We start from the raw sequence: 25779 nt of genomic DNA on the forward strand, positions 1-25779 counted from the left end.
GAAAAGTTTTAGGTTTTTCGTAGTGATATTAAGATGGGTCCTAATAGCTTGGGTCCACGTTTATAACAATGTTAATAAAAATAGTGTTTGAACATATTTCAACGAACAATATTTACAATTTGTGGCGCGTGAAGTGTAAAACGCACGAAGTTCAAAACGAACTGTGAAATATGCAGTTTCATTAGTCATTAAATTTAAGAATTTAAGTCACATATTTAATTTTTATACCATATGAACTTTCTGGAGAGCATTAAGAAACTCATAAATAATGTGAATGAAATCGGTAAAGTCGCTCTTAAGACGTACATGTACATATATATAAATTTAAAGGTTTGCTGACTACACGTGAATATACTTGGATATATGTAATGACCATTCTAAATCAAATTTATCGGTTTATCATGAGGATTGCTTTTATGTAAATAATATGTGGATTTAGTCTTGTCTGTACAGGTTTTGGCCTCCATGTTTCGGCAATGCGGCTGCCAAAAATATACGCTACCACTGGCTTTTCATAGTTATATTACTTGTCAAAAAAAAACAAAATATTTGTGAATTTACTTGATTTGTGCATGATGAAACTTGTTTGGCGAATATTTGTAAGATTTTATTCGAAAAAGAAAATGGTTTTACATATTTCAGACATGCTACAGATTACAGACATGTTAAAAAATTAAAATAAAAATTTATAAAAAAAATATTTAAAAAGCCTATTCCAAAAAATAAACTGTTTTCATAAAAGTGCCTCTTCTGCAATATTTTTACAACCACTGTAATCGTACAATATTAAAGCGTCATAAAATGCTACCCAAACCGCCGTACCGCGCCTTAGGTATACGAGGAGCAAGACGAGGGGGAAGTATCGGCCACTCAACATCCATCAGTTCGTCGTCAAAGCTCGCGGTGGTTCTCATGCCAATTTTTCCGCGGCCCCTACTTCGCAGCGCTTTTTTAAAGCGCGATTCAGCGGTTTCGGTAACAAAAAAAAAATGCCTGAAAAATTATTCCTGTTCACAAAGGAGAACTTAGGTTGACCGTGACGATATATTTGGTTTTAAAAACCATAATCATCACCACTGTGTGGTTTTTGTAGTCTTATGATCAAATAAAACAACTCCATAAGCAAGTACTTATCACTAAAGAGTGATGGATATGCATTTATTACTTTTTGAAGTAGCTGTATACTTATAATATACTTTAGTCTATTATTACAATTAAATAGCATCTATTAACGCTAACAGCAGACGTGAGCTCTTGCAAATAGCAGACTATTATAACAGTGTCTAATGTGTGGTTTTAAAATTTGACCCAATTTTCTCACGTGATTTAAAATAATTCATTACGAATTAGTTATAGAGATACGATTTGTAATTATGTAACTAATTGTAAATAGCATGTATTGCTATTATTAAAACTGCTGACTAGCATAAACATTACAAACGTTAACATTATTTATTAAGTTTTACGAGGAAAACATTGTCTTTAAAAGTGATAATTGAAAAACTGATTAGTTTAATGGCAGACTGTCCTCTGCTCACCCAACCGTCACAGCTATTGGAAGTTTAATCTTTTTCCTTGTAATGGAAGGTCACCGATTTACTTCTTGCTCAGCGAATGCCTGTATTTATTTCAGTAAGTTTGTAGGCTCCCTCGGGAACATCGACTTGCGCAAATACATTCGATATTTAAAATAGTAATAATGTATTTACTGCACATTACATAATTATAATTATTAACCTAATCAAAATAGATAAAAAGGCTAAACTAATAAAAAATACGCATACATTTTTTTTAAATAAAAACATGCTTTGATATAACATAATCGTCACGCTTGGCAGACGGGTTGGCGATTGCAGTGTGGAATTATGGTACGCAAAGGACGCTTTTTTCTATCCTCAAGAAACTTGTTTGTGGACAGTGGCAATCCAATGTAATTAATGTACAAAGTGTGAATTATATAAGATTGTATACTATGAATCAAAATGATGACATGAATCAAACCCGCGACCTAGAGTCGCAAGTCTCAGTGCTCTACTGCTAGACATTCTTTACTCTAGGCTATATTAGTTTAGTGTTGAGAGCCAGAAAGAGCTAGCCTCTCTTTTACAGCTTGGTCGGACTCCGAAAACCACGAAATGATAAATGAAAAAAAAAACTTATGTCAAATGTGACACTTGACGCAGGTTTTTTTTTAGTAGGTTAGAGGGAAGTGTAAATCTTAATCTATATTAGAGTTAGGAGCGATTGTACCGAACGTAATAATGTCCGTGTACATGCGTGAGTATGTTTTCTTTGTGTTTGTGTTTTTTTATTACACCAAATTTGTACTAAGATCTAAAGCCGATTTTAGGATGTCGAAAGAGGTTACACTGCGCCATCCTGCAACCGCCGTAATCAGGATCTTTGCGTCTGATGCGGAAAAAAGACCGTGAAGCTTTAGCTGGTAGAATTTCAACATAATCCTTTCATTGTCCCCTCAACGGAAGAGTATCTCCAACAGGGATTTACGAACAAGGAAAAAATGGGCTATCACTCAACAGGCATTTTTCATATCGATTCAAGTGGATCCCGTTTGTACGGACGCTATAAGTGGTTTCGAATCAACAGACAATATTGAGGGATTACGGAGTTGATTCATATAATAGTGGTTTATTTAATCTATATTTCGAACCTGGTGAACTTCGTATCGTCTTATAATCAATGACTAAGCTGATTGAAGATTCTTAAATTTACACAAAATTATACAAAAGCTTTATGTCATCTAGAGAGCAATGGAGAGGGCTACACTCGGAGCTATGCCGCGAGAGCGAGTCAGAAATTAGGAAGTTCACAGAAGAATCAAAGTCACTGAGTAGCTCTAAGAATTGCTTGTCTAAAGTTAGAAATAACAAAGAAATAAATAGAAACAGAATTTTTTTTGGATATTTTAAACGTATACTGTTTCTTAAAATTACTAATAAGAACTTAAATATTTTTTAAAGTAAAAAAATATACAATGCTTTTTAATACTATGTTTACAATATAATGTATAGACAAAAATAATATTATATATAATTAAAAAACAAAGAAGATTTTATTGGCGAATATTTATTTTTGGATGTTTTATACAATCATGAGATTCTACTGAGCCTAATTTTTTTATTACATCTTTTTAAATTACTACTGTATATTAGTAACACTAACATATACACATGTGCTTTTCGTTACTGTTTTATATTAGTAACGATTTAAAACTAATTAACTTTACGCTTTTAACGTAACGTTTAACCTTCGACAAAATAAAAAAAAACTGTTTCAATTAACAAATGATTGCTTCTTAATAGTTACATTATCACTTCATTTTACAAGTCCAAATTATTCTCTCCCGCGTTGAACGATTCACATATGACTCAGAAAAACTTTGACGTAGAAAATAAAACAAGGAAAATGATTAAGTAACTTATCGGAAAACCGTGATATTTGAAATTATACGCTGGAGTAATATGATTCCAAGCATTTTCAATTTAAAATTTAATTTATGAAAAGTACATTTGCTTGCTTTTATAATAATTGAAGGAAAATCATGTAATTATTAATTCACAAAGAAATTAAATTTCTAAGCTGTTAGGTTTTTGCACACAAATGTTTTGTTATTGTCACGTGGTTCATTCTATTTCAGGGTCACAAAGTAAACAGATGTTAAAAATCTAATTAGTCTACAAATAACTAAATGTAAAAGTTGAAAACTTCTTACATAAAATATATTGTACGATAATAATTTACATTTAATTTAAAATATACGATCAATATAAAATTCGAAAAAGCAGCGAAAGTTAAGTGGATAACGTAAAGAGAACTTACCCACAATTCAAGAAGTTGAATGAGACTAAATGAGTGAACATGGAATGAATTGGCAAAGATTCGTTCGTTCACCTGTTGGCGCACATTCAGTTTCACGTCATCGTTCAGAAATACATTATGTGTTTTACAATATCACATTGTTTGATTTATTCACTTTAATTTATAATGTATCTGTTTATTACGCATGTTTTTTTATCAGTCGGTTAATATAAGTCTTTATCGCTGCTCCGGGATCCGTACTATATTATATATTATTCCTGGTTTTTTATTTTCATTAGCAGAATACTCATTGAATTCTTTAATTGTTAATTTTTAAAACTTATTGAGTAATAAATATCTCTTTTGTATTTAATTCTGTCTACAATGAAGTTTTAGGTTCTACAACCTGATAATTATTATCTGATATATAATCGGTTTTTTTATTAATCAATCACAATGTTTGTAAAAAAGGTTATTAAAACAAAGTAGCTTTGACTAATTGGTTCATTTTAGGAATTTTTTATAATGTTGTTAAAATAATGAACGAATTTATTAATAGTGTGACGTCGGCATCAAATAATTTTTCTTTAAACACTACGTTTGCTTGGTACATGTTTAATCTCACTTATTTTTGAACGATATCTTTCATACCTACTGTCACAACATTTAAGGCTTTTGACACTTTGACATAACAGACAACTTAGGTTAGCACGTGTTTTTATTTATGTATTAAAGAATATTGCTAAATAAAATGAAAGTTCTATCAGAAGACCGGACCCGTATTCTCTTCGAAAAATTAACCAAGTAGTAAGTATAAATACCATTGTATTTATAACAAAAAAAAGTTTTTTCTTATGAATTTAAGTTAATATTCTGATTATCATTACAGTATCGGCGTAAATGTAAAGTTATTGATAGACAGGCCTGATGGCACGTACTGCTTTAGAGAGAAAAAGGATCGTGTATATTATATATCAGAGCGCCTTTTACAATTAGCCCAAACAGTAAAGCCAGAGCATTTGGTGTCAGCCGGTACATGTTTCGGAAAATTCACTAAAACGAATAAATTCAGGTTGCATATCACTGCATTGACATACATAGCTCCATATGCTCCTTATAAGATTTGGGTCAAGCCATCTGCAGAACAACAGTTTCTATATGGACATCATGTTATAAAGAGTGGTGAGTAAACTTTTGTTATTTGTTAATAACGTGAAAAGAAACGCATAGGTTATGTGACATTAATTTATAAAAATGTACTCTTTTATACCAATAACAACCACCCTTAAAAACTTTTCCATTTTTTAAAATATTATATGTAGCTAAATTTTATTTGGCATTAAAGTCTATGTGTTATTTAACTGTCTTGAAATGTAAAGCAGTAAACAAGTTGTATAACTATTTGTTTTATATCTGGTTATAAAATCAGCAGACAGCTTATTGCAGAAATAAAGCTAAGCAAGAAATGATACTTATATCCCAGATTTCCTTTAGCCGAATAAGCTGTCTGGAAGACTATGTAAACATCTGACATTCCTTCCAAGAAACACAACAATTATGGACATAAAACAGTTACAGTGTCAGTTCTGGGTTCGGCTCTAGGGGAATTGCTATTGGAATGTAATAGACCAATAACTTCTAACAGTATAAAGTCTCCAGATAACAGACCGTAAACTTTAATTCATTTTAATATAATCCTAGTTTTGAAAATAATTTTGACTATATTATCATTACAATATCTATTACTTCTGAAATCATTGATTTTGCATAAGGCTTCACATTTACCTCTCTAAAGCTTTTATCCCTATAACTAATTTATTTATAAATTTTAGTCATCCTGTATGAAACTAGAAATTTGAATAGAATGAAAAAATGAAAAACAAAAATGTCATAAATCAAGCAAACACTTTAACTGTACACAGCATTCCATCATCAACATTTCATTTGATCCATTCATTCATTAATCATAGTTCTAAATCTAATTAATGATTTATAGAATTCAAATCATTAAAAATATTTAAAATACAAAAATTATTAAGGTTTGGAATAGCAATGTATAAGTTTGGTAACACTATGCAAACAGAATATTAGGAATAATGTAGACGGAAATATTTAAATAACAAAATCAATCATCAATCCTTAGGGGTTCTCTTAGGAGCCTTGGTTCAACTTGTTGGTTGGACAAACTTATAAGTTGTCTACTCGAACACTCTGGATGAACTGGATTGAAAGGGTTCCAAGAAAGAAGCTTGGCTTGGACTGATAATCAAAATATATACCATGCCAAGATATGTTGTTTCTTATGAATTAAAATAAATTGCAGAATACATTAGACAATTTCTGTCAAATTAATGTTGATGATGTATTATTAATTTAAAATTTTTTATAATAATAAAAGTAGCATATTGAAAGATCTGTGATTAGAGACAATCATTTTAATTAGTTTACACATATTTATGGTCTCTATCTATTCATTTCAGGCTTAGGTAGAATAACAGAAAATACACCGAAGCATCAAGGAGTTGTCATAAACACAATGTCAGACATTCCTATCGGTTTTGGAGTAACATCCAGAACAACTGCAGAGTGCAGGCATGCTGATCCACTAGCCACTATAGCATTCCACCAAGCTGATATAGGTGAATACATAAGATCGGAGGACACTTTAATATAGAAATAAAATAGTTATTAAATTATATCATCTTTTATTTTCTTAAAATTGCTTCATTTATGATCCTTGCAGTCCATAAGCAATAAAACCAAAGATAAAATGTACATATTCCAATATAACAATATTATACACTGTATCTATAACTTATATGTTTTTTACTTGTATTAAGACAAATTGGCTGTAATAAAGGATTGAAAAAATTATTATTTGAAATTTAGTATAAGCCAATATTTCTGGTTGCAATGTCTCTCTGTCACATTTAGACTAGATGTGGTTTTTCCATGTTAGAATTTTGATTGTGTTTATTATTTAAATTTTAAAGATAATTAATTATCATCATATTAATACTCCTGGAGAATTTTGGATGTTGGCAATTTATTATTATGCCTTAAGATTTAAATACTTTTAACATGTGTATCAGGTTTTGTCACGAGCTCAAACTATACAAAATAAAATATGTATTATGTTCAGTATATTTTCACATTGAATAGTTTATTAATTTTGATGTCTATAAGAGTTAATCCTAAGTCAGAGGGTCAAACATTTTGTACTGATTTTATAAAGCAAGACTATTAATATCGGTATATAACAGATGTCATGTATCGATTCTGTATGCATGAAATGTTTCAATAATGTGTACACAAGTTGTATACCAGTATTAATTAGATACAACCGTCACACACGCTACCAGTTCAGCCTCTACCTTTATATAGAATATTTTTACTTTCCTATAAAAGTGTGTAAAGTAAATACATAGGTTAGACGACGCTTGAGTATTGGATTTTTAAATTAAAATATGACTTAATTATTACCAATTTTTAAAATCATTATTAAAGTATTGAATGTATTTCACGCTTAGAAGTACAGATGGCGTTAAATTATAGATTACATTTTAATATCATAATAGTTTTTAGGTTTTCCGCTAGGTGACGCTTTTATTATAAGCTAAATTGTTTTAAGCTGCAGGGCTAAAGAAACTTTTTAATTCGTGATAAATACAAATTTAAGAAAAGGACCAGTATTTAGCCACTTCCGCAGATGTAGTCGTAGTCGTGCAACAAAGTGCACCGCCCGCTTGTCCGCTGATAAATGCGCATGAGGCAAACAATGCGAATTACACAACTACCACCGTTAAATTACTCAACACCCCTCCACAGGGTATCTTTAGGAGTTATGTTACACCGATTAGTGCCAAACACAGAGTGCCAAAAAATACAAATTTAACAGATCTATTATAAAGAATAATTATTTTTTAAATTTGATAATATACTTCTCTAAATTTTAGTAGACGAGTGCGGTTCTCTATTCTAATGGAAATAAAAGATTGTCGTGTGAAGTAAACACTGCATATGCATAGCCATATGGAACATTGTTAATGCTATCATACAGAGTTGCAAGTCACGCTGCACTTGAGTTAAAGTCCTGGTACAATTAAGCTGCTGACGATGGTCGGACGGAAATTAAGAGATAAAATATGAAGGATCAGCAGTTATAAATTACATGGCAATTACACATCTAAACCATTTATATTTTTACATAAAACATTTTATAAAAGTCGATCTTGCTATAAATCTTTGAAAAAGAGTAAATAAAGTGCCGGAGATTGCTTAAGGTATAGGAGTAAAGTATAAACAGGAAAACAAAAAGATTTGTCACATAAATAGTTGCTCGCTTAAGTGCTCCTAGATTTGTAAGCTCGATTAAAATAATGTTTCCCATAGAAACGGTAAACAATGTGAAATGGTCTTATACAGGGATGCTTATAGGATTGGTCGCAAAGACCTCTTTGATACTAAATTATATTAATGGACATTTATATTAATTATAATTATATACTATAAATAGATTAGTAAACTATGTAATTCTATTATCGAAACAAATAGGTACGGAGTTAGATTCCAATAATTCCAGAAAAGATTTCCAAAACCGTATATTCATCATCAATGAATTGTTATATTATCTGTACATAAGCTTATGAACATTGTTGAACAGTATAAAAGAATAATATTAACACATAAACAATGGATTTATAAAAAATTAACAGACACAGTTATCTTAGTAACTCCATTATAAGAACACTTAATTGGTGATACAATTTGTGTCTATTATTTGGTTATTAAGTATGTATTAACTTTGTATTTTACAATTATACTGTTTAGATTGCTGCTGCTATACTTGAAGCTACATATAATAGCACAGTTGTTAATACGTGAGCTTCTACTGACGGCATGGTTTAAGCTAAATGAGAATATCCGTGTTGTTGTCGACTAGCCATCAAGAAAGCCGCCGCAACAGAGTATCTACGAGTAGCTATAACAGGGAACTGCGTTAATAAACATGGCTACACCGTGTTTTTTACATACCGCGCGATTGTCGAAATTGTTTTTCATTTTTCCCGTGGGTGTATAAATAGTTGTAATTTTGTCATTATAAGTATTCCGTATGGAACAATTATAAGATTTTTTTCATTCAGGACGGAGTTCACACTCTACTCCTAAAGTTCTCGACACCTAAAAATGTTTAGATACATGTCTATCTATTTGCCGTATCATGGAAGAAATAATCATCATTAATAAGAAAGGACCAATATCTAACCACTTCCGCACATGCAGTGGTTGTCGTGCATGAAAGCGCACCGCCCGCCAGCCCGCTCGTAAATGCGCATGCGACAGACAATGCCAACTACACAACCGCCACCGTAAATTCACTCAACACGTGTTTCACCCCTCCACGGGGCATCTTCAGGAGTTGTTACACCGATTAGTACTAAACACCGAGTAAAGCAAAGCTTAATCGGAAGAATAAATATAAATAAGAATATATCGGATGGTCCGAATTTTATCACCCCTGGATTACAGAGGTTAGTAAAAAAGATTAACCGCGGAACTTGTGTAACTGTACAATTTCCGTGTTTTGTCTTACTTTATTACCGTTATGGCCCGTACGTCCATTCCGAATGGTTTATAACGCTATAAAGTATTTCGTGGCGTGTGATAGCTGTGTTGTATTTTGGTTACATTTTAGAGTTACGATATGAAAAATGTAGAAAATACATTCAGAGATCACCGATTCAGAGATACTGCAGAGGTAAGGACGTGGGAGTATTGTCCAGTTAAAAAAATTAAAACGCATTTATTGAGAAGTTGTAAATTTTTTACCGTCAGAGGAACGAAAGAAACACATATCGCCTGCCGCTGCGATTGGCAAGATTTTGGAAAGGAAATCATTGATCGACAAGTGCACCGAAGTGCACGAGGTGGATAGATCATCTTGTCAACGTCGTCGGAAGACAGTAGATGCAGGTCGCTTCCAGCAGGTTCTAGTGGAAACGTATACAAAAGGCTTATTTGTTGATGCGGGTGATAACTATAATGATAATTTTCAGAGATCATAGATTATGTCTCAATAGATGTTGTCCAGTCTTAGTTTTAATAATAATTTTAGGCCTCCCTTCCTTCCTTCCAGCCGATGGACGACCACTGCAAGACGTAGGCCTCCCCCAAAGATCGTACGATGACCAGTCCTGTGCTGCTCGCATCCAGCGACTTCCCGCGACCTTAATTATGTCATCAGTGCACATGGTGGGGGACGTCTACCTGCGTCCACCTGCTTGTGGTAATCACACAAGATCCTTGCACGAGCGATTTATCCCGCCCGCTGCCGATTCAGACGAGCAATTGTCAAAATTCGAACAATCGCTGTTTTGGCTCTTCTGCGTATCTCGTTCCTGAACTTGAGTCTTCATATGAGGGCCATCGTAAGTGATCATGTCTCTTAACAGTTTGTCATCAATTTAGGTCTTATTTAAATTTAAAAAAGTTGTTTAAAAATATAACGTGTTGTGTAATGCTTTTTAATACACTTTATTATTATTTTTATTTTCTAGAGCATTAATATACATTGTGGATGATTTGCCAATATGGTAACAGACGACATACAATTGTACATATTTAATGGAATCAGGCGTTACTTAATTGTACATATGAAAAACATGGATTTCCAAGATTGGTGATACAAAAACAAAGAAATGCAAGCCTTAATGGAAATTGTGTTTTATTTCCATAAGAACCTTTCACAAAGTTTTAGAAAATTAACGGATATTAGATTTAAAATAATGTGAATGAAATCGGTAAAGTTTTTAAGTTATGGAGTGGGGAAATAAGGATTTATTTTTTAGATACTGAATATATTTAAAAAAAAACTTTTTATTTTATCCTTTTAAGACGAAGTATTTTACCTGTCTCGTTTGATTTTAAGCGATGACGAGATCTGCGATGGCACATGCTTGCTCAGACGAAATCTGTTCATTCATCTTGAAAACTTCCACGTTATTATTTCTAGAAAAAACGACGCTGGAAGGCTGTTCCACTCGATGGCTGGTCGCACAATACGTTAAGTAGGGGTGAAAGGAATTTCAACCGTATACGGATGTCGTGAATCCGTAAGTCTTGCTGTCTTATGATTGCCCGATCCTATAGGAAATTTTTAAGAAGAATTTTCAGTAGGTGAGACGATGAAGATAATGATGAAAGGAAGACGACACGATTGAGACATTTTTGCTCTTAGGGTGGTGAGTAATATTGTTAAAAGGAATAAAACAGAAAAGACAAACAGGTAGCAAATATGAAATTAACTGCACAAATACTGGAACTAGTCAAATAATAATAGAATATTCAAGTAAGTGTAGCTATGTATTAAAAAAGTAAAACTCAAAAAAGGAAACTGTGATATAAAAAATAGGATAAGTAATAAAATAAAGAATAAATAATGTACCTAGCCACCTAAGAGTAATAAGATGATAGACGGAAGGCGATGAAAGCAAGAAGGAATGAAAGAACAAAAAGAAAGATATTGTGAGGGAAAAAAGGTTAGAATAAAAGAAATTGAGAAGTATGAAAGAGAGTAAAGAATAAAGATAAAATTTTGAAAAACTTATTTGTAAACAAAGACCCTGATCCCAACAAATTAGGGGTACGAAAGGCCTCCAATAGCGGGGGCCACATAAAAAAAATTGAGACACTTGTCCACGAGGGTTATGGGCGGTTCGTGGATAAGCCTTAGTGACGTCACCCACAAATACTTGGTAAAAAAGCTTGCATCAACTTTCACGAACAAGGCTCTCCGGCCAACAGTACTCAACTAGGAAAAAGTATAAGAAAATTACTTTCTTTAATTAAATTTTAGTATAATTCCCTGTCTCGTTTTACAAATGACATCTGGAGAGTTCTGAATGATTAATTAATTTTAACGACTGACTTTATCTACAAATTATAGCCGTTGATATAAATACTTAAGTTATTCACTTTATCTCTTCTTTATTTTGTATTTTGATAGTAAAATATTTGGTACATTGCTAACAAAGATTAAGTAGGGTTGGGACATGGATACTAAAACCTGTCCATTTTCATATTGTACAGGACTAATTTAATGAGAAATGTGGCTAACATAAAAAACTCCCGGTTTAAGTTTTCTGGACACGCTGGCTATATCATCATTATTTCAGCGGGTTAATACTGGGTGTAAGCCTCCCCTCTTTTTTTCCGATAGGATGGAAGTAGCCTGCATCAAGCGTCTTCTGTTGTCTGTCCACCTTTGGGTGGAGCTCCCACGCTGCGCTTGCCGGTCCGTGGTCTCCACTTTAGAACTTTAAGGCATAGAAATATGACTTGCTCTGTGCCACTTCCATATTCCCTGGACTATGTCGGATACATGCGTTTGTATACGGATCTTTTCATCCTTAATTTGTACTCCTAGAGGTATCCTAAATAGTTCTTTCTGTCTGATACTTTCGTTTGTATATAAATCTTCTTAATCTTAATTCGATCTCGTAGAGATATCCTGAGTGTAGCTCTCTCTGTCAGATACATTCGTTCGAAAACGAATCTTCTCACTCTTATTTCGATTTCCTAGGGGTATCCTGAGTATAGCCGCCTCTATGTTCGATACATTCGTTCATATATGATCTTTTCATTTTTAATTCGATCTCCTAGAGGTGTCCTAAATAGTTCTTTCTGTCGGATACTTTCGTTCGTATATAGATCTTCTCATTCTTAATTCGATCTCGTAGCGATATCCTTAGTGTAGTTCTGTCTGTCGGATACATTCGTTCGAAAATGAATCTTCTCACTCTTATTTCGATCTCCTAGAGGGATCCTGAGTCTAGCCTCAATGTCGGATACCTTTGTTCATCTCGTAGAAATATCCTGAGTTTAGTTCTCTCTATGACGGATACATTTGTTCATAATAGGATCCCCTCAATTCTGATTTGATATCGTAAATATATCTCGAGTACAGCCTTCTCTATGGCACGTCAAGTGATTGAGCTTGCCAACGAGATCCGAAGTGAAACGTAGTCTTTACGTTTCACTGCCATAAGCCATCACTGTTAACACGGTTAAGGCTTTAGTGCCTATTCAAATTTAGCAACTCTACCTAATGAAACGGTAAAGTATATATATTACTTATTTTTAATTATTGTCTATATTTCTATATCTTAGGAACATTTTAATAATAGTTTACTGATGTACATAACTTTGTGTTTGTTTATTTACTCTGGGGCCTTAAAGTTCTAAAGTAGAAACTATAAATTGGTAAGCGCAGCCTAGAACAAAAGACCTTGTGTGCAGGTGGCTTCTTATCGGTCTTATTAAAAATTTATAGAGAAGGCCTATGTACAGCAATAAAAATTCTGTGACTGAAATGATGATGGTAGATTATTATTTGATGATACGAATAAATAAATGAACATATTAAATGTAAGTCATGTATTAAAGAGAAGGCAATCTTATTTTTTTCATTACCCATCCTATGTTGCCATATCAAAATATTACTGCATTAAGTACAAGCTATCGTCTCACCCGCTTTTATAACGTCATAAAGTTATCACTAAATTAGTCGTTTAGTCACAATGGTAATAATGGCAATATAAAACCGAGACAAACATGATATTTTTATGATTATTTTATTCAATCTTCGTCATAAAAGTTTCAAAGATAATGGCTGGGAACGCAATAATATTGTATTAAATAAAACTATTGATGCTTTAAATTTGATTCTTATAGTAATTTGATTTTAGAACACTTTAGTTATCTGATATTATTAAGACAAAACAAAGATGGCGGCTGATGTATTCTAATAAACAGCACATATGGTTTATTATAATTGCAATGTCTTTGATGTCCGTGTATATGTAAAGCTAAACATTCGCAAATTGAAATACAAAACTCTGCACCAAATTGCGTAGTGTTTCTTATCTCGCAGAAAATATTTGAATGTCCAAAATGTATAAAGGCAATAAATGTTTAAACATATACAAAGTTTTTATTGTTTTCTAAGCTGGTAAAAAAACTTAATAATTAACGTTTTGCCGAGATTTATTGATTCTTTATCTTTTGAGTGATTGCCCTTCTCGGAGGATTGTATCTTCTTTGATTGTCAGGAGTGTGTCATCAGCATAAGGCAGATTGGAAATATTTTTCCGGACTGTTGGTACTTTTATCATATGAAGGGGAAAGACAAAGCAATGATGGAAATGGAATGGAAAGTATTGATGTTTCAGATTTTTATCTGTCTGCTTATTTAGTAGTACTAAAAACAATTTCAGACACAAAATAAGAGGGTTTGAAGAAAAATACTTCGACTTCATCCTCTTAGCGAATCACAGATAACGTTCAGATAACTTCTATTGTTAGATTTAAAAATAAAATTGTCTTTTGTGTGTTAATGGTTACATTGTAAATGAATGATAAAAATCGCACGCCTAGGGAATAATGTATTCGCCTCCAGGCAATTTCAATGTTTGTGAAATTTATAATTGAACATTATTTTTTTGAATCTGTTGTCCTACTCAGTTCTTCATTTTTCTGAAATATTTATCATGTGAACAGTTGGTAGACTCAACTTGGCGACAATAATAGATGTAATCCTTCGTTTATTAAATAAAGATTTAATTAAAATTTTAATTTGCATTTTTAATGCGTCCAAACTAGACAACACAAAAAGGAATTTCGAGTTAACATTGAAAATACTGCACAAAACAATGTTTACCACAAATCTAGCATGCATTATGTAAAAAAAATATATAAAGACAGCAAACAAAAAATCTATTACTGATTAGATGTGTAACCTAAAGATATTAAAAGCGTTGGTTTATTAGTAAGAATTAGTTCAGTATTCTGTCTTTGCGTAAGTTAACGAACATAACTGGTTTTATGTTAATCTTTGTGGAAATTTATCTCTCGATCACTGCTTTTCAGATGAACCCGTCTCTCTGAGATTTATATTAAACTCTGCGCCGCGAACATCGCACCGTAATTACTTTTGGAGGCGTTTATTAAGTTGTATTATGAAACTTTTAAATTAACTGAAGTTATTAAAGGGTTTTACCGTGGAAATGTTAAGTTATTTGCATATTTATTCGCAGTTGCTACGCATTTGTAGCTGATGCTACGATGTAGAGCATTATATGAGTGACGATATATAGTTAAGTGTATTTGTTAAGGTTACGGATTTGAAAATTAGCTGTAGCGCCAAGAAATACATAATGTCTTCATCTAAGCCGGTTAATATGTACATAACCATACAAGATAATGTTGTATAAGTTTGTCGAAGTTCAAAAAGTGCTTAGACATAGGTCATTGAATTAGTTGATTAGTTGCGACACCAAAAAAATGTGTTCTAAAAAACCGATTATCATACCACTTTGTGTAATGATGATACGATATAGGTCAGAGTATTAGTGAAGGTTCACACAGTGCTCTGGCGTAGAACAATGATTTTGAAGATTAACAGAAGCACAGTAGCATAAAAAAATTTATAAGACGAAGTATTCTAAAGTTAAGTGTAGCTACAAAAAAATGCCCAGTTTCATCATCATTATCACCATGTTAGCCAATAACCGTTCACTGCACTGTCTCCCACAAAAGTCGCCATCAATAATGGCCTTACGCTGATCGTTTCCAGTGACTTCCCACGCCCTTGACTATGTCGTCAATCTATCCAGTGGAGGGGTGCGAATCTTTATAATTGATCACATTGGAAAATGAAATGCCAAAAAAACAATGTAGCGTCCTCCACGTTTATGACGTATGGTGACAGTTATATTATCGTATTGTTCGACCGAAGGCTGTCGTAACCAATTCACTCACTCAAAAATATTGGATGATAATGTAATAAGCGAGTGTACTCCCGTGTTTATGTTCGGAACGTATTATTACGTATCTCGCGGGCGACGTCGGCGGGTTTACCGTTTTATGAGGCAATGAAAGAAGGCGCGCCCTTCGATTGTTTATGGATTCCATATCCAGTTGATAGTGATGACTATTGAATTGGAAAAAAATATCGGTAATACTAGGTCAATGTCGATGTTCTACATTGCACTTGAATTATATGTGTGAGCATTCAACATACTTTGCAGTTAGTTTTACGAGTATTAATGTCGTCGTTTAGTCTCTTATATGCCCCTTTTAAAGTATAGGCGTCCCCCAAAGATATCCTAGGGGGTATACCCATACCATAACTGCCACGTGCCAATTGGAAGGCTGGTTAGTGATCGCAGTGCGGCATTACAGTACGCAGAGGATGCTGCTGCCCGTCTCTGGAAACTTGTCTGTGAGTAGTGGCAATCCTATATAATTTTTGCACATAGTGTGAATTATATAAGATTGTATCTATATAAGTATATGTATTTTAATTTATTGTACACACAACCACTATACAAAGATAGGCGCGTCGGAGCGAGAGTTTATTGCGGCGTGCTTGCGTGATATATGTATGTGTATAAGACATTAAGACCTAAAATTATATAAACTCGTATTTCTACACGTAATAATGCCACCACAGAGATCGTTGAATTCGGTTAGTGTTGGAAGTCATCAGGGATGTTATAACATAATCAACATTTTATGTGATTGGACAGACACAGGAAAATTATTATATTAACAATTTATATGAAAATCAAAAAGAAATATACATAATAACTAATAGAAAAAAAATTATTTGCTTTGCAATGCTGCATCCATCGATGCTAGTTTGATATTATATTGATATATGTTGATCGCTCCAAGGAAGTGTAGACAATGAGTTGAGAGTAGCGTGTTGGACAGTGACAGAAATGTACGTCAAACCGCAGCTGTGTTTAAATTTAATCAAGTACAGTCAGAAGCGAATCCAACACATGTGCAAGTCATTTATTGCACTGCATCAGCTTTAGAATTGCAATATCAAACCATTTGCATACTCTGCTGCGATATTCAATGTATTTGTATTGATTGATATTTTATTTCACACTTTATATTACTTATTTTTTCACTTATGTACATTAAGACAAAAGCGTCAGAAAAAATCTAGTTACTATAAAGGTTGGTTAGTTAATAGAGGTAAAAGTTTTATAACACAGAGAAGGCTATTATATTAATTTCTGATAGTGCAAAGTTCACAGTGACGTAAACAATAATTAATATTAATATGTTTTATGTTCGAATTTTGAAAACGATTTATCTCCCTTTATTATCATAACACAATTTATTATTTTCTTCTCAATAATTGACAGCAAATAAATTATACATCCACCCTTTTAAAGCCTTTACACCTGTAATCAATCAACCTGTATATTGACATACGTCAACTAAAAATAACTAGGGATGTTCTTAAGGCGACGAGTTATTTGCGGATCACTTCTCCAAATATTTTTAATACAAAAGTAACAGTTGTGCGGTAGCTATATAGCTTCTGTCATGGTAGATCCACAACTATATGTTTTTCATTAAACAGAAACACGAAACTTAAACACTTTGTAAACGAATAGTAAACATTTTGTAAAAATAATACATCCTTTCACTTGTAACAAGGATTTGTGGGTCGTTATCACGTCAACAGATATACGTCCACAGCTGGGCGTCTGCCTCTCCCAAAGATCAGTCTTGCGCTGTCTGCATCTAGCATCTTTTCGCGACTTTTTTTATATTGTCGGTCTACATTATAAGAGATCTACCCATGCCGCGTGTAGGCTATACAATAATATCATTAAAGACACTAGCACTGATATCAATTTTTTTAACCTGCAAAACAAATTAATTTTTTTTTTTACCTTAGTGTAATGTAGAAAATACGTTGTGTTTGTCTTTTATGTTTGTACTTGTTGTATATTTACAGATGTTTTACAAGGAATCTCCTTAAAATTTAAGCAAACATTCAAGGTAAGGGAAACCAAGGCGTTAACTTCTGATGCAGCGCTACTTGACCAGAAGTATTGTCATAAGGAAGACACTCCATCCCCACACTTCGAAGTGGACAGTTAGATTAATTAGCATATAAGTTTAATTTGCAATTTATTCTTAGAGTTAATAATTAGAATTAAATTAGTTCCTTCAGCTGTAGCGATCGTAATTTATGCAAAAGGACTCGTCGCTACTTGTAAAAAAACTGTAAAATACTTTGCCCTGTCCTGTTTTGTGAATACTATCAAAAATTTAAAAATACGCAGAAATTTTTTTAATTTATTCATCCTAAAAATTTTTAACATGCATTAATGTGTCATTAAATAAAAATATTGAATATAAAAACGACTACCTACCAATGTCACAGAGCTTCAAACGTTCTTTTTTAGCAAACTGATGCTCTTAATGCAAGAACTTGGTTACTTAATACTGTAGGTGAAATTTTATTGTATTTATACCAGACGTTCTCATAATGATCAACCTTACAATAATGTCGTATAGAAGTATTATATGTACTATTGTAAGAACAGATCCCTGATGGTCGTGCAATAATGAAAACTCATACCGAACTCAGCGTGTTGCAAACAGTGGATCAGAATTTACGTAGAATTCTGGCAACTGCAGTCTTGTTATCTTATTTATGTATTTCAGCGGTAGAGAATATTATACCTCATCAAATGGTAAGCAAAACTAAACAAAGATATAACTTATATTGTATTAAATCTCGTCAGCGCACTTCTGCGGGCATTCAGATAAGTTGGTCGTTCAAAAGTTGCGTCAAGTTGGAGTTGTTAAAAGGCTTAGCAATGATATCCCTCACTGAGGTTAGAACTTAATAGAGACAAATCATCCGGCTGCATGTATGATAATCGGTAACTATATGTTTCATGCTCAGTTCAGATTGGTTCACAAATTTGGTGTACAGCCAAAGAAGTATATTCAAAAAGATAATTCAAGAATAATTAAACTACCAAGAAGTCCACTCAAATTGGGTAAAGTTGGCTTTGTAAATATATATTTAATAAATTATATATATATGTGGGTGTATTTATATATAAAAATGTGTATGATAGATATATTTTATCGCTAATTGAATACTATTTATCATAAATATAAAAGCACAATGTCTTTTGTCGCTATTTGTAAAAATTATAGGAACGTCCACATTAGGACATTGCTTTCGCAACAACTTATATATATAAGTATATATATATATCTATGTGGTCGTGGCTGTCCGAGAAGAAGCTCCCCAGAGCGTCCTCGAGTTTCACTACCTTAAAAGAGGTTTTAGATTGAACGCATGCGAAATTATATGCAATATCACTTGAACGGTCACGTAAGTTAGGTAAAAAAATAGAACGTCTGGCATAGAACCCCGACAGAATCCTTATTACATCTTTAATTATTATATTTTTTCTCGTCATCGATGATTTGATTTTATAACTTTTTTTTAAGTAATGCACCGTGTAAACTAATCTTTTGTGTCTTTGCTCGCATTTGTTCGGATTATAAGCTAAACATAATTTTCCAATGAGCTAAATTACATACACTTATAATAAATAATATTAATCGATGTCAATATAACTATGTCTTATTACAGTACGTAATATACTATGTATACATACACACACACACACTTATATATATATATATATATATATGTATATATATATATATATATGTATGTGAAATGTAATGAAATAACTGAGTTAAACGTATATAGCGTATAATTTAATTAAAATAATAACAAATATCTACATGTCTTTAAACAATTGTTTTTACACTGTAATTTCCTTTCTTATTTTTAAATTAAGCTCATTGATATCTTTTTATAGGGTGCCCCTGTTATATTATTATACGAAGAAGGCTTTTTAATAACACGGAGTATATTTTCGAACTATTCATTTAAATGCTGTCCTGTGCTGCCCGCATCCAGAGAATGCCAGGCTCGTAGTCGCCCCATGAGAACCTTTCGTCCCCAATGTCTATCGTCTGTAGTATTCTTATATTTTGTGTTATTTCATAAAGGTCGTTTGTTATTCAATGTCATGTTCGTCTCTAACTTGGTCGAAGGACGTCGCGGGAGTGGCGACCGTCAGGGAATTAGCTGCCTAATCTAATTCCGTTTCTATTAGTTCCATTTATCTTTTACTACGACACTATAATATGGTTTCAGTGTTATTTTATACGACATTATCACAATGCTTAATTTTATAAGTTTGCTTATATTAGTTTTAATTAATTTTGTTATACGACTTCTGTTATATTTAACTTTGTATGCGTAGTTGTAGGCGAAGTGGTGGTTTTAAGATTTAAGGTCGCCGAGAACAAATATAAATTATTTTTATATCTACTCTGCCCATCTTTGTTCTATATATAAAACACATTTTAAAAGACCTTTAATAATAAATTTCGTTGAACTTTTCATCTCTTATGCTAGGTTTTATGTTAATTACACACGTATTTGTTTTATTTAAATATATGTCATCGTTATCATAATCATATCGGCAAGTATTGTAAGGCGCAAGCCTCTCTGAAAGATTGCTACGATGACTGATCTTACACTGCCCATATCCAGTGATTTCTCCCTAACTTAAGTATGTCATAATTCCACCTATTGCAGTGTCTAACGTCTGGTGGTCGAGACATAGGTGGTTACGGCCAAGAGCCGCCAGCTGCACGAGTGCTGTGGCCCGCCCACTCTCTCTTCATACAAGCAATTCTTTGAGCTTCTAGTTCTTTTCTGATAGTCGTCCACCGAAAGGCATATGCCTCCCTGAAAGATCGCCACAGTTACCAGTTTTGCGGACATATTCAGCGACCGTATTCCTACGATCTTAAGTTTTTCTCGAGATAAAAATATAAAACTATAACCAAAAAATTAACAAAAGTTACCATGTTATTGAGAATGAAATTTCATATTTTTTAAGATTCATATAATAGTCAATTTTATGGTTGTTTGAAAAGAAGCAGTTTATAGAAAAAAAACATTTTATTTTTACATTCATTTGTTCTGAAGACGAAAAAAAAATATTTATTTTTTCTATCAATTTCTCAGATGACATATTTAACTATTATGGCTCACTAAAAAGTTTTTTTTTTAAATGTATATCCTAGATATATAATTGATATAGTATCCCTTGTTGTTGTAATATTATATTATCTAAAACACTATACAGTTTTACTTTAAATGAACTTTGTTTATTTTTGTTTTATTACAATAACTTTCCGACCTCAGTTCGAGTGGAGCGTTGGTTTATTATAATTGACCAACGTCCTTACCTCACATCTGATGCAGCGTTATTTATTCACACAACTAAGGGTTGCTAAACAGCTTAACTTTGACGCTTTCATAGACCGGACTTTGTTAGTAATTTACTTTGACAAGGAAATTTGTGAATAATATTTTAGCTGAAATATTGTACAAACATTCTTTATTTTATTTGAATATCTGAGTTAAATAATACTGTATTTAATATTCTTACTTTACAAAACGAATGACTTATGAACGATGTTCAATATTTGAATACTTAGAGGAATTTTTTTTTAAACGGTCAGTTGTTATTTTTGTTGTGTAATGTTTCTTTTTTCTCTAATTCGGCTTTCTTTTTAAATATCATCACTCGATTTTACTTATTGAATTTTAAACGTTATGCGTTTACTTTAAATAATTGTCCATTTAGTTAAACACATAAATTAATGAAAACCTATAATTATAAGAAACAGGTAAATTACAGATATAAAAAATATTTTTTTACGTATTCTTTCAAGTTTTTGTATATAAAAATATGGATCTATTTCCTTTGGTCAAGACGTAACTTGAGATTAACTGTACCGGTATCATAAAAAAAAAATGTTTCCTTATACTTCGTAGTATTTAAAAAATTAATTTCCAGTGCAGTTAACATTTGCAATATAGATCACAAGGGCAGGACAGTATTTATTGGGCGCCCTTATGTATGAATGATAGGTGGGTTTTATAGATGAGTGACAGATAAGCTGAGGTATCCTCGAGGTGTCCTTTGAGCCTTATCGTTTCATAGTGTGTCAATCAAAGCGATTTAAGAGGTAATCCGGGTGAAGTAGTTGCCTGAACAGTAATCCCGAGCCGAGGCTCCTTCGATCGAAAAGCCTTCGACCTTCGCTACTTTAAAATAGGTCTTCGACTAGGCACCTTCTACGTTTGCTACCTCGAACCTTTTTGTAGATTCTGCAAATGCTATTTGGGCAGCAATGACACTCTACACCAAAAAATTCCATGTTTGTCACACGACTATTGAAAAACATCAACATTAATTTTCACGCACAAAAGTATTGGGCTAACAATGTTGTGTATCAAAACTTTTTCTTTAGTCAAGATTCTAATTGATTATTCACAGCAAAGACAGGACAATGTCCGACGGGTCACAATATATAAATGGTACCGTTATTTGAATAGGCTTCCACGTTTTTAGGTATACAATAACATTCAAAGAGACAATAAAAATATTTTGCTTTGTGTAAATGTTAATATTATGTGTCACATTGTAACGTGAGGTAAGTGTTAAAAAAGTTAAAAGATTTCATATTACAAAAGCTTGTCGGTGAGTTGTTGATTACATAAAGCTTTTTAATTCAGATGGAGATAACGTTTGTGTCGTAACAAATTAACAAAGAAGCTTTATTAAATGTAACAGGGTAAATGTCTCATTAAATATTTTTGATGTTTTATGTGTTTTTAAATGTTATTTTATACAATAATTTAAGGTTAATTTTTAGGTTGGAATTTACATACAACAATATATGTGCAAGAAAATAAAATTCACGTTATAATTTTATTAATATCTCACGCAACACCTTATCTGAGAACATCAATTTAAGACAAAAACATCGGGAAACATGAGCACTTCCATAACAATATTTAGCTTTAAAGTAGCAGACTTCTCTTAGCAATATATCAGCGGCTCAGTGTAATACATAATAATATATACCCAGCCATTACAACCCTGTGCGTTGAGATAATAAATAATACAATCATTTTTATTCATAACATATATCTTCCTCGTCACTGTTTCAATCTGTAGAGGCCCACTGCAAGGCATAACCCTTTTCCAAAGATATCTACAGGAGGATATTCTATTATCGACACGCTTGGTCGAAGGCATTGGTGATCGGAGTGTGGTATTATGGTACCCAGAGGACACTGTTGTCGATCCCCAGGAAACTTGTTTATAAGCAGAGGCAAATTTATTTTTATTTTATTTTACTTTATTTTAGATAAACAATAACAAAAGGCAGTAAGAGATTACAAACTTAGAAATATAAAAAAAGTTATATAATTAATGCACGAAGTGTAAATTATTTAACATGGTGTTATTGGAATAGAACCCACGACCTACGATCGTAAGTCCATCCTCTATCGCTGGGCTACCACAACTCGGATTTAGAAATAATACGATTACTAGATACAAATGTTTGCTAATACTTGCGTTATTTTAAAACTGTGTTACATAAATTAACTACGACCTGCGTAGTTTAAAGCTATTACATAGTCCGTATTATAAAAAGTTAAAGAAAGAGATAATTTTGTTAGAAATACATAAAAATAATTATGCTTTATGCAATTACCTATAAATATTTAGTTATCTTCATATAAAGTTTGCTTGGAGTATTGATAGGAGATTTAGTCAGAAATGAGGAAATTCGCAGAAACACCCAGACCACTCTAGAAGAATGACTCGTTTAAAGTGAGAGGGGCCGGGGCACATTGCTTATGTAGTCAACGGCTATTTGGACCGAAAGTTTCTCGAGTGTTGATCAAGAGCCGGTAGACGTGACCTGGATAGACGCCCTACCAGGTTAACCGACAACAGAGGTAAGATCTTGGGAAGCTGCTGGATACAGGCAGCACAAGACAGGTCATTGTGGTCATCTTTCGGGGAGATCTTGCCTTGCTGTGGGCTTCCATCGACTAAAAAGTACCAACATTATAATACACAAGTGTGTGGTAGTAATTACTTACAGGCTACCTTTAGTCATCCAAATTTTACTTACGTTTATCAAATTCCTCAAGTTATCCACTATAAAATTAAAGAGTGATATGAGATATTAATAATTTATTCATTCATTAGTTCATTCCTTCGTTCGTTCGAAGTTTAGCGAAGACCGGTTTCGAAGTGACCTTTAGGGGTAGCTTAGGCTTTACCGTGGACGTCTGTCGGCTGAAAAGAAGAAGTGCTTATTTCAAAGCTGCTGCAAAACGGCGCCTCCATGAAGGATCTTACCTGAGACCTTTAATATGTCTTCAGTCTATCTAGTCGGGGGCCTACCCATGGTGCATCTATCGATATATACTAACGCTTCAAACAAGCTATATTAATTTATTCTTTCTAATAGAATATTATAGGCCAGGACAGATAATAAAAAATTATTAATTACAATTAGTAATACGAATTTTTTTAATTCTCTATTTATCACCATATTATTTAAATTTTATTAATTATTTTTAAGCAATTTTTAATTACGGTTTACTCTATATTAATTAATAGTAAATGATCTAAATTTCTTTACTTTAAAGATTTCATATCTCCAAGCCGTGATGGGTTTTGTGTGTAAAATGTATATTAAAGCATATTCATTAAAAGTGTATACTTCATTTTGTATATGAAATAAAATTTCTCTATATTTTTTTCTTTTAAATGTTGGATTGAATATGTATTTTACATACGGGATGTCACAAATAAACTAGCTGTTGTTCAAAGCGGAAATAGCGTAAAATTAAAAAAAAAAGAAGCAACGTAAGCTACCATTAAATATGGCGGCGTGCAGCGGCGTCAGCGAACGCGTCCTGTTATTTACGCGGGCTTTTATGCTATCGTTTTACGACGGTCTCGAATTATTTAAGTACATGGTACGGGTAAGGTGAAAATTTTCGTACGAAATTTTCTATACTCACTTTTTTTCCTAACCTAACATTTTTCGTAGCACCTGCTACGGAATTTCCGAAGAAAAGCATAGTCTATTAACATAATTAAATTCAGTATGAAAATTCATTCCGTGTTTAAATTTAATGCATACTACAATAAACAAACTGGGTATTCATTGCAGTATATTCCAAAACGGTACTTAGTTTATTTAGAAACACTAGCATTGTATTTAATTTACATTAATTTGTATTTAAAATATTACGTACCATACGGAATTTTAGAGTAAAATATGCACAGATACACCTCCGTCTGGTCGCTTAGATATGGGTAAAATCTTCGTCATTTTTGTAAAAGTCGATCATGATCGGCATATTAGTAGTTACGATGTAGCTGAAGTATTGAAAATTGACCAAACCAAACAGTTTTCACTCATTTAAATGAAGTTTGATATAAAAAAAGCTTGATGTTTCGTTACTTGAAAGAAACGAGAAGAACTATTTTCATATTTTTGATGTAATCATTGAATGAAAGCGGATCACCTACCTCAAAAACATGTGCAAAATGTCGTGGTCGAAGATGGATCAGTCTTGACAGACTATGACAAAACAGGTAATTCATCATAAGGTGATGCTTTGTACATGAAGGGATCGGAATAGCATTATTTATTATATTTCTTTACCGCCGAGCAGAACCATTGATTCGGGTATTGACTGTGAACAACTAATGTCATTAAAACATGAAGTTGGGCGAATATAGCTTAAATAAATAGAAGGTCCTTCACCATGGTACTGCTGAACGATACACATCTTAGACATTAGACAAAAATTAAGAGATTTATGCTGTGAGATGACGATGTCTTTGCTACTGACTGCCTAAACTATTTGTCGCCTTTTTTGATCAGAAGTCATTTGCTATACACATTCAAAAAATGTGCAAATGCATTATGTCACAAGCTACAAAAAGATATTAAATAAAATGGTACCCATAGTTATTATTTTAGTTTAAATTTGGAAAAAAATGCTGGTTACGACTTTTCATTTAAAATACGATGAATCTTTTCCGCAATCTATTATTTTCAATAACTGCTAGGCAGCATGCATATAATAAAGTTCCACGAGATCTGGACATTATAACTATTCCTTTTCTTGGTATTAAATCTAAAATTAAA

General features: G+C 32.6%; 2 protein-coding genes across 2 annotated transcripts in view; one reads left to right on the forward strand and one right to left on the reverse strand.

Annotated features, from left to right (window-relative positions):
• The window catches only part of LOC137925044 (calpain-A-like), a 67494-nt gene extending 63639 nt beyond the window's left edge, over positions 1-3855 (reverse strand). The window contains exon 1 of the mRNA XM_068768482.1: positions 3841-3855. The gene's annotated coding sequence lies outside the window, so the exon portion shown is untranslated. The remainder of the gene's footprint in view (positions 1-3840) is intronic.
• Positions 3856-4497: 642 nt separating this feature from the next.
• On the forward strand, positions 4498-6515 carry LOC137925001 (60S ribosome subunit biogenesis protein NIP7 homolog). Its single transcript, XM_068768429.1, has 3 exons — positions 4498-4626; positions 4709-5001; positions 6300-6515. The coding sequence occupies exons 1-3, from the start codon at positions 4571-4573 to the stop codon at positions 6491-6493; spliced, it is 543 nt and encodes a 180-aa protein (XP_068624530.1). The 5' UTR covers positions 4498-4570; the 3' UTR covers positions 6494-6515.
• The last annotated feature ends 19264 nt before the right edge of the window (positions 6516-25779 follow it).

This window comes from Battus philenor, unplaced genomic scaffold, assembly GCF_028537555.1.
Source record: "Battus philenor isolate CCGP_79_NKW_IND1 unplaced genomic scaffold, ilBatPhil1.0.hap1 SCAF_25, whole genome shotgun sequence".
Classification (NCBI taxonomy): domain Eukaryota; kingdom Metazoa; phylum Arthropoda; class Insecta; order Lepidoptera; family Papilionidae; genus Battus; species Battus philenor.

Coding starts and splice junctions, on each gene's coding strand:
- LOC137925001 (XM_068768429.1), top strand. CDS start 4,571: ATGAAAGTTCTATCAGAAGACCGGACCCGTATTCTCTTCGAAAAATTA. Junction 4,627..4,708: donor TTCGAAAAATTAACCAAGTA/GTAAGTATAAAT, acceptor TTATCATTACAG/TATCGGCGTAAATGTAAAGT. Junction 5,002..6,299: donor ACATCATGTTATAAAGAGTG/GTGAGTAAACTT, acceptor TATTCATTTCAG/GCTTAGGTAGAATAACAGAA.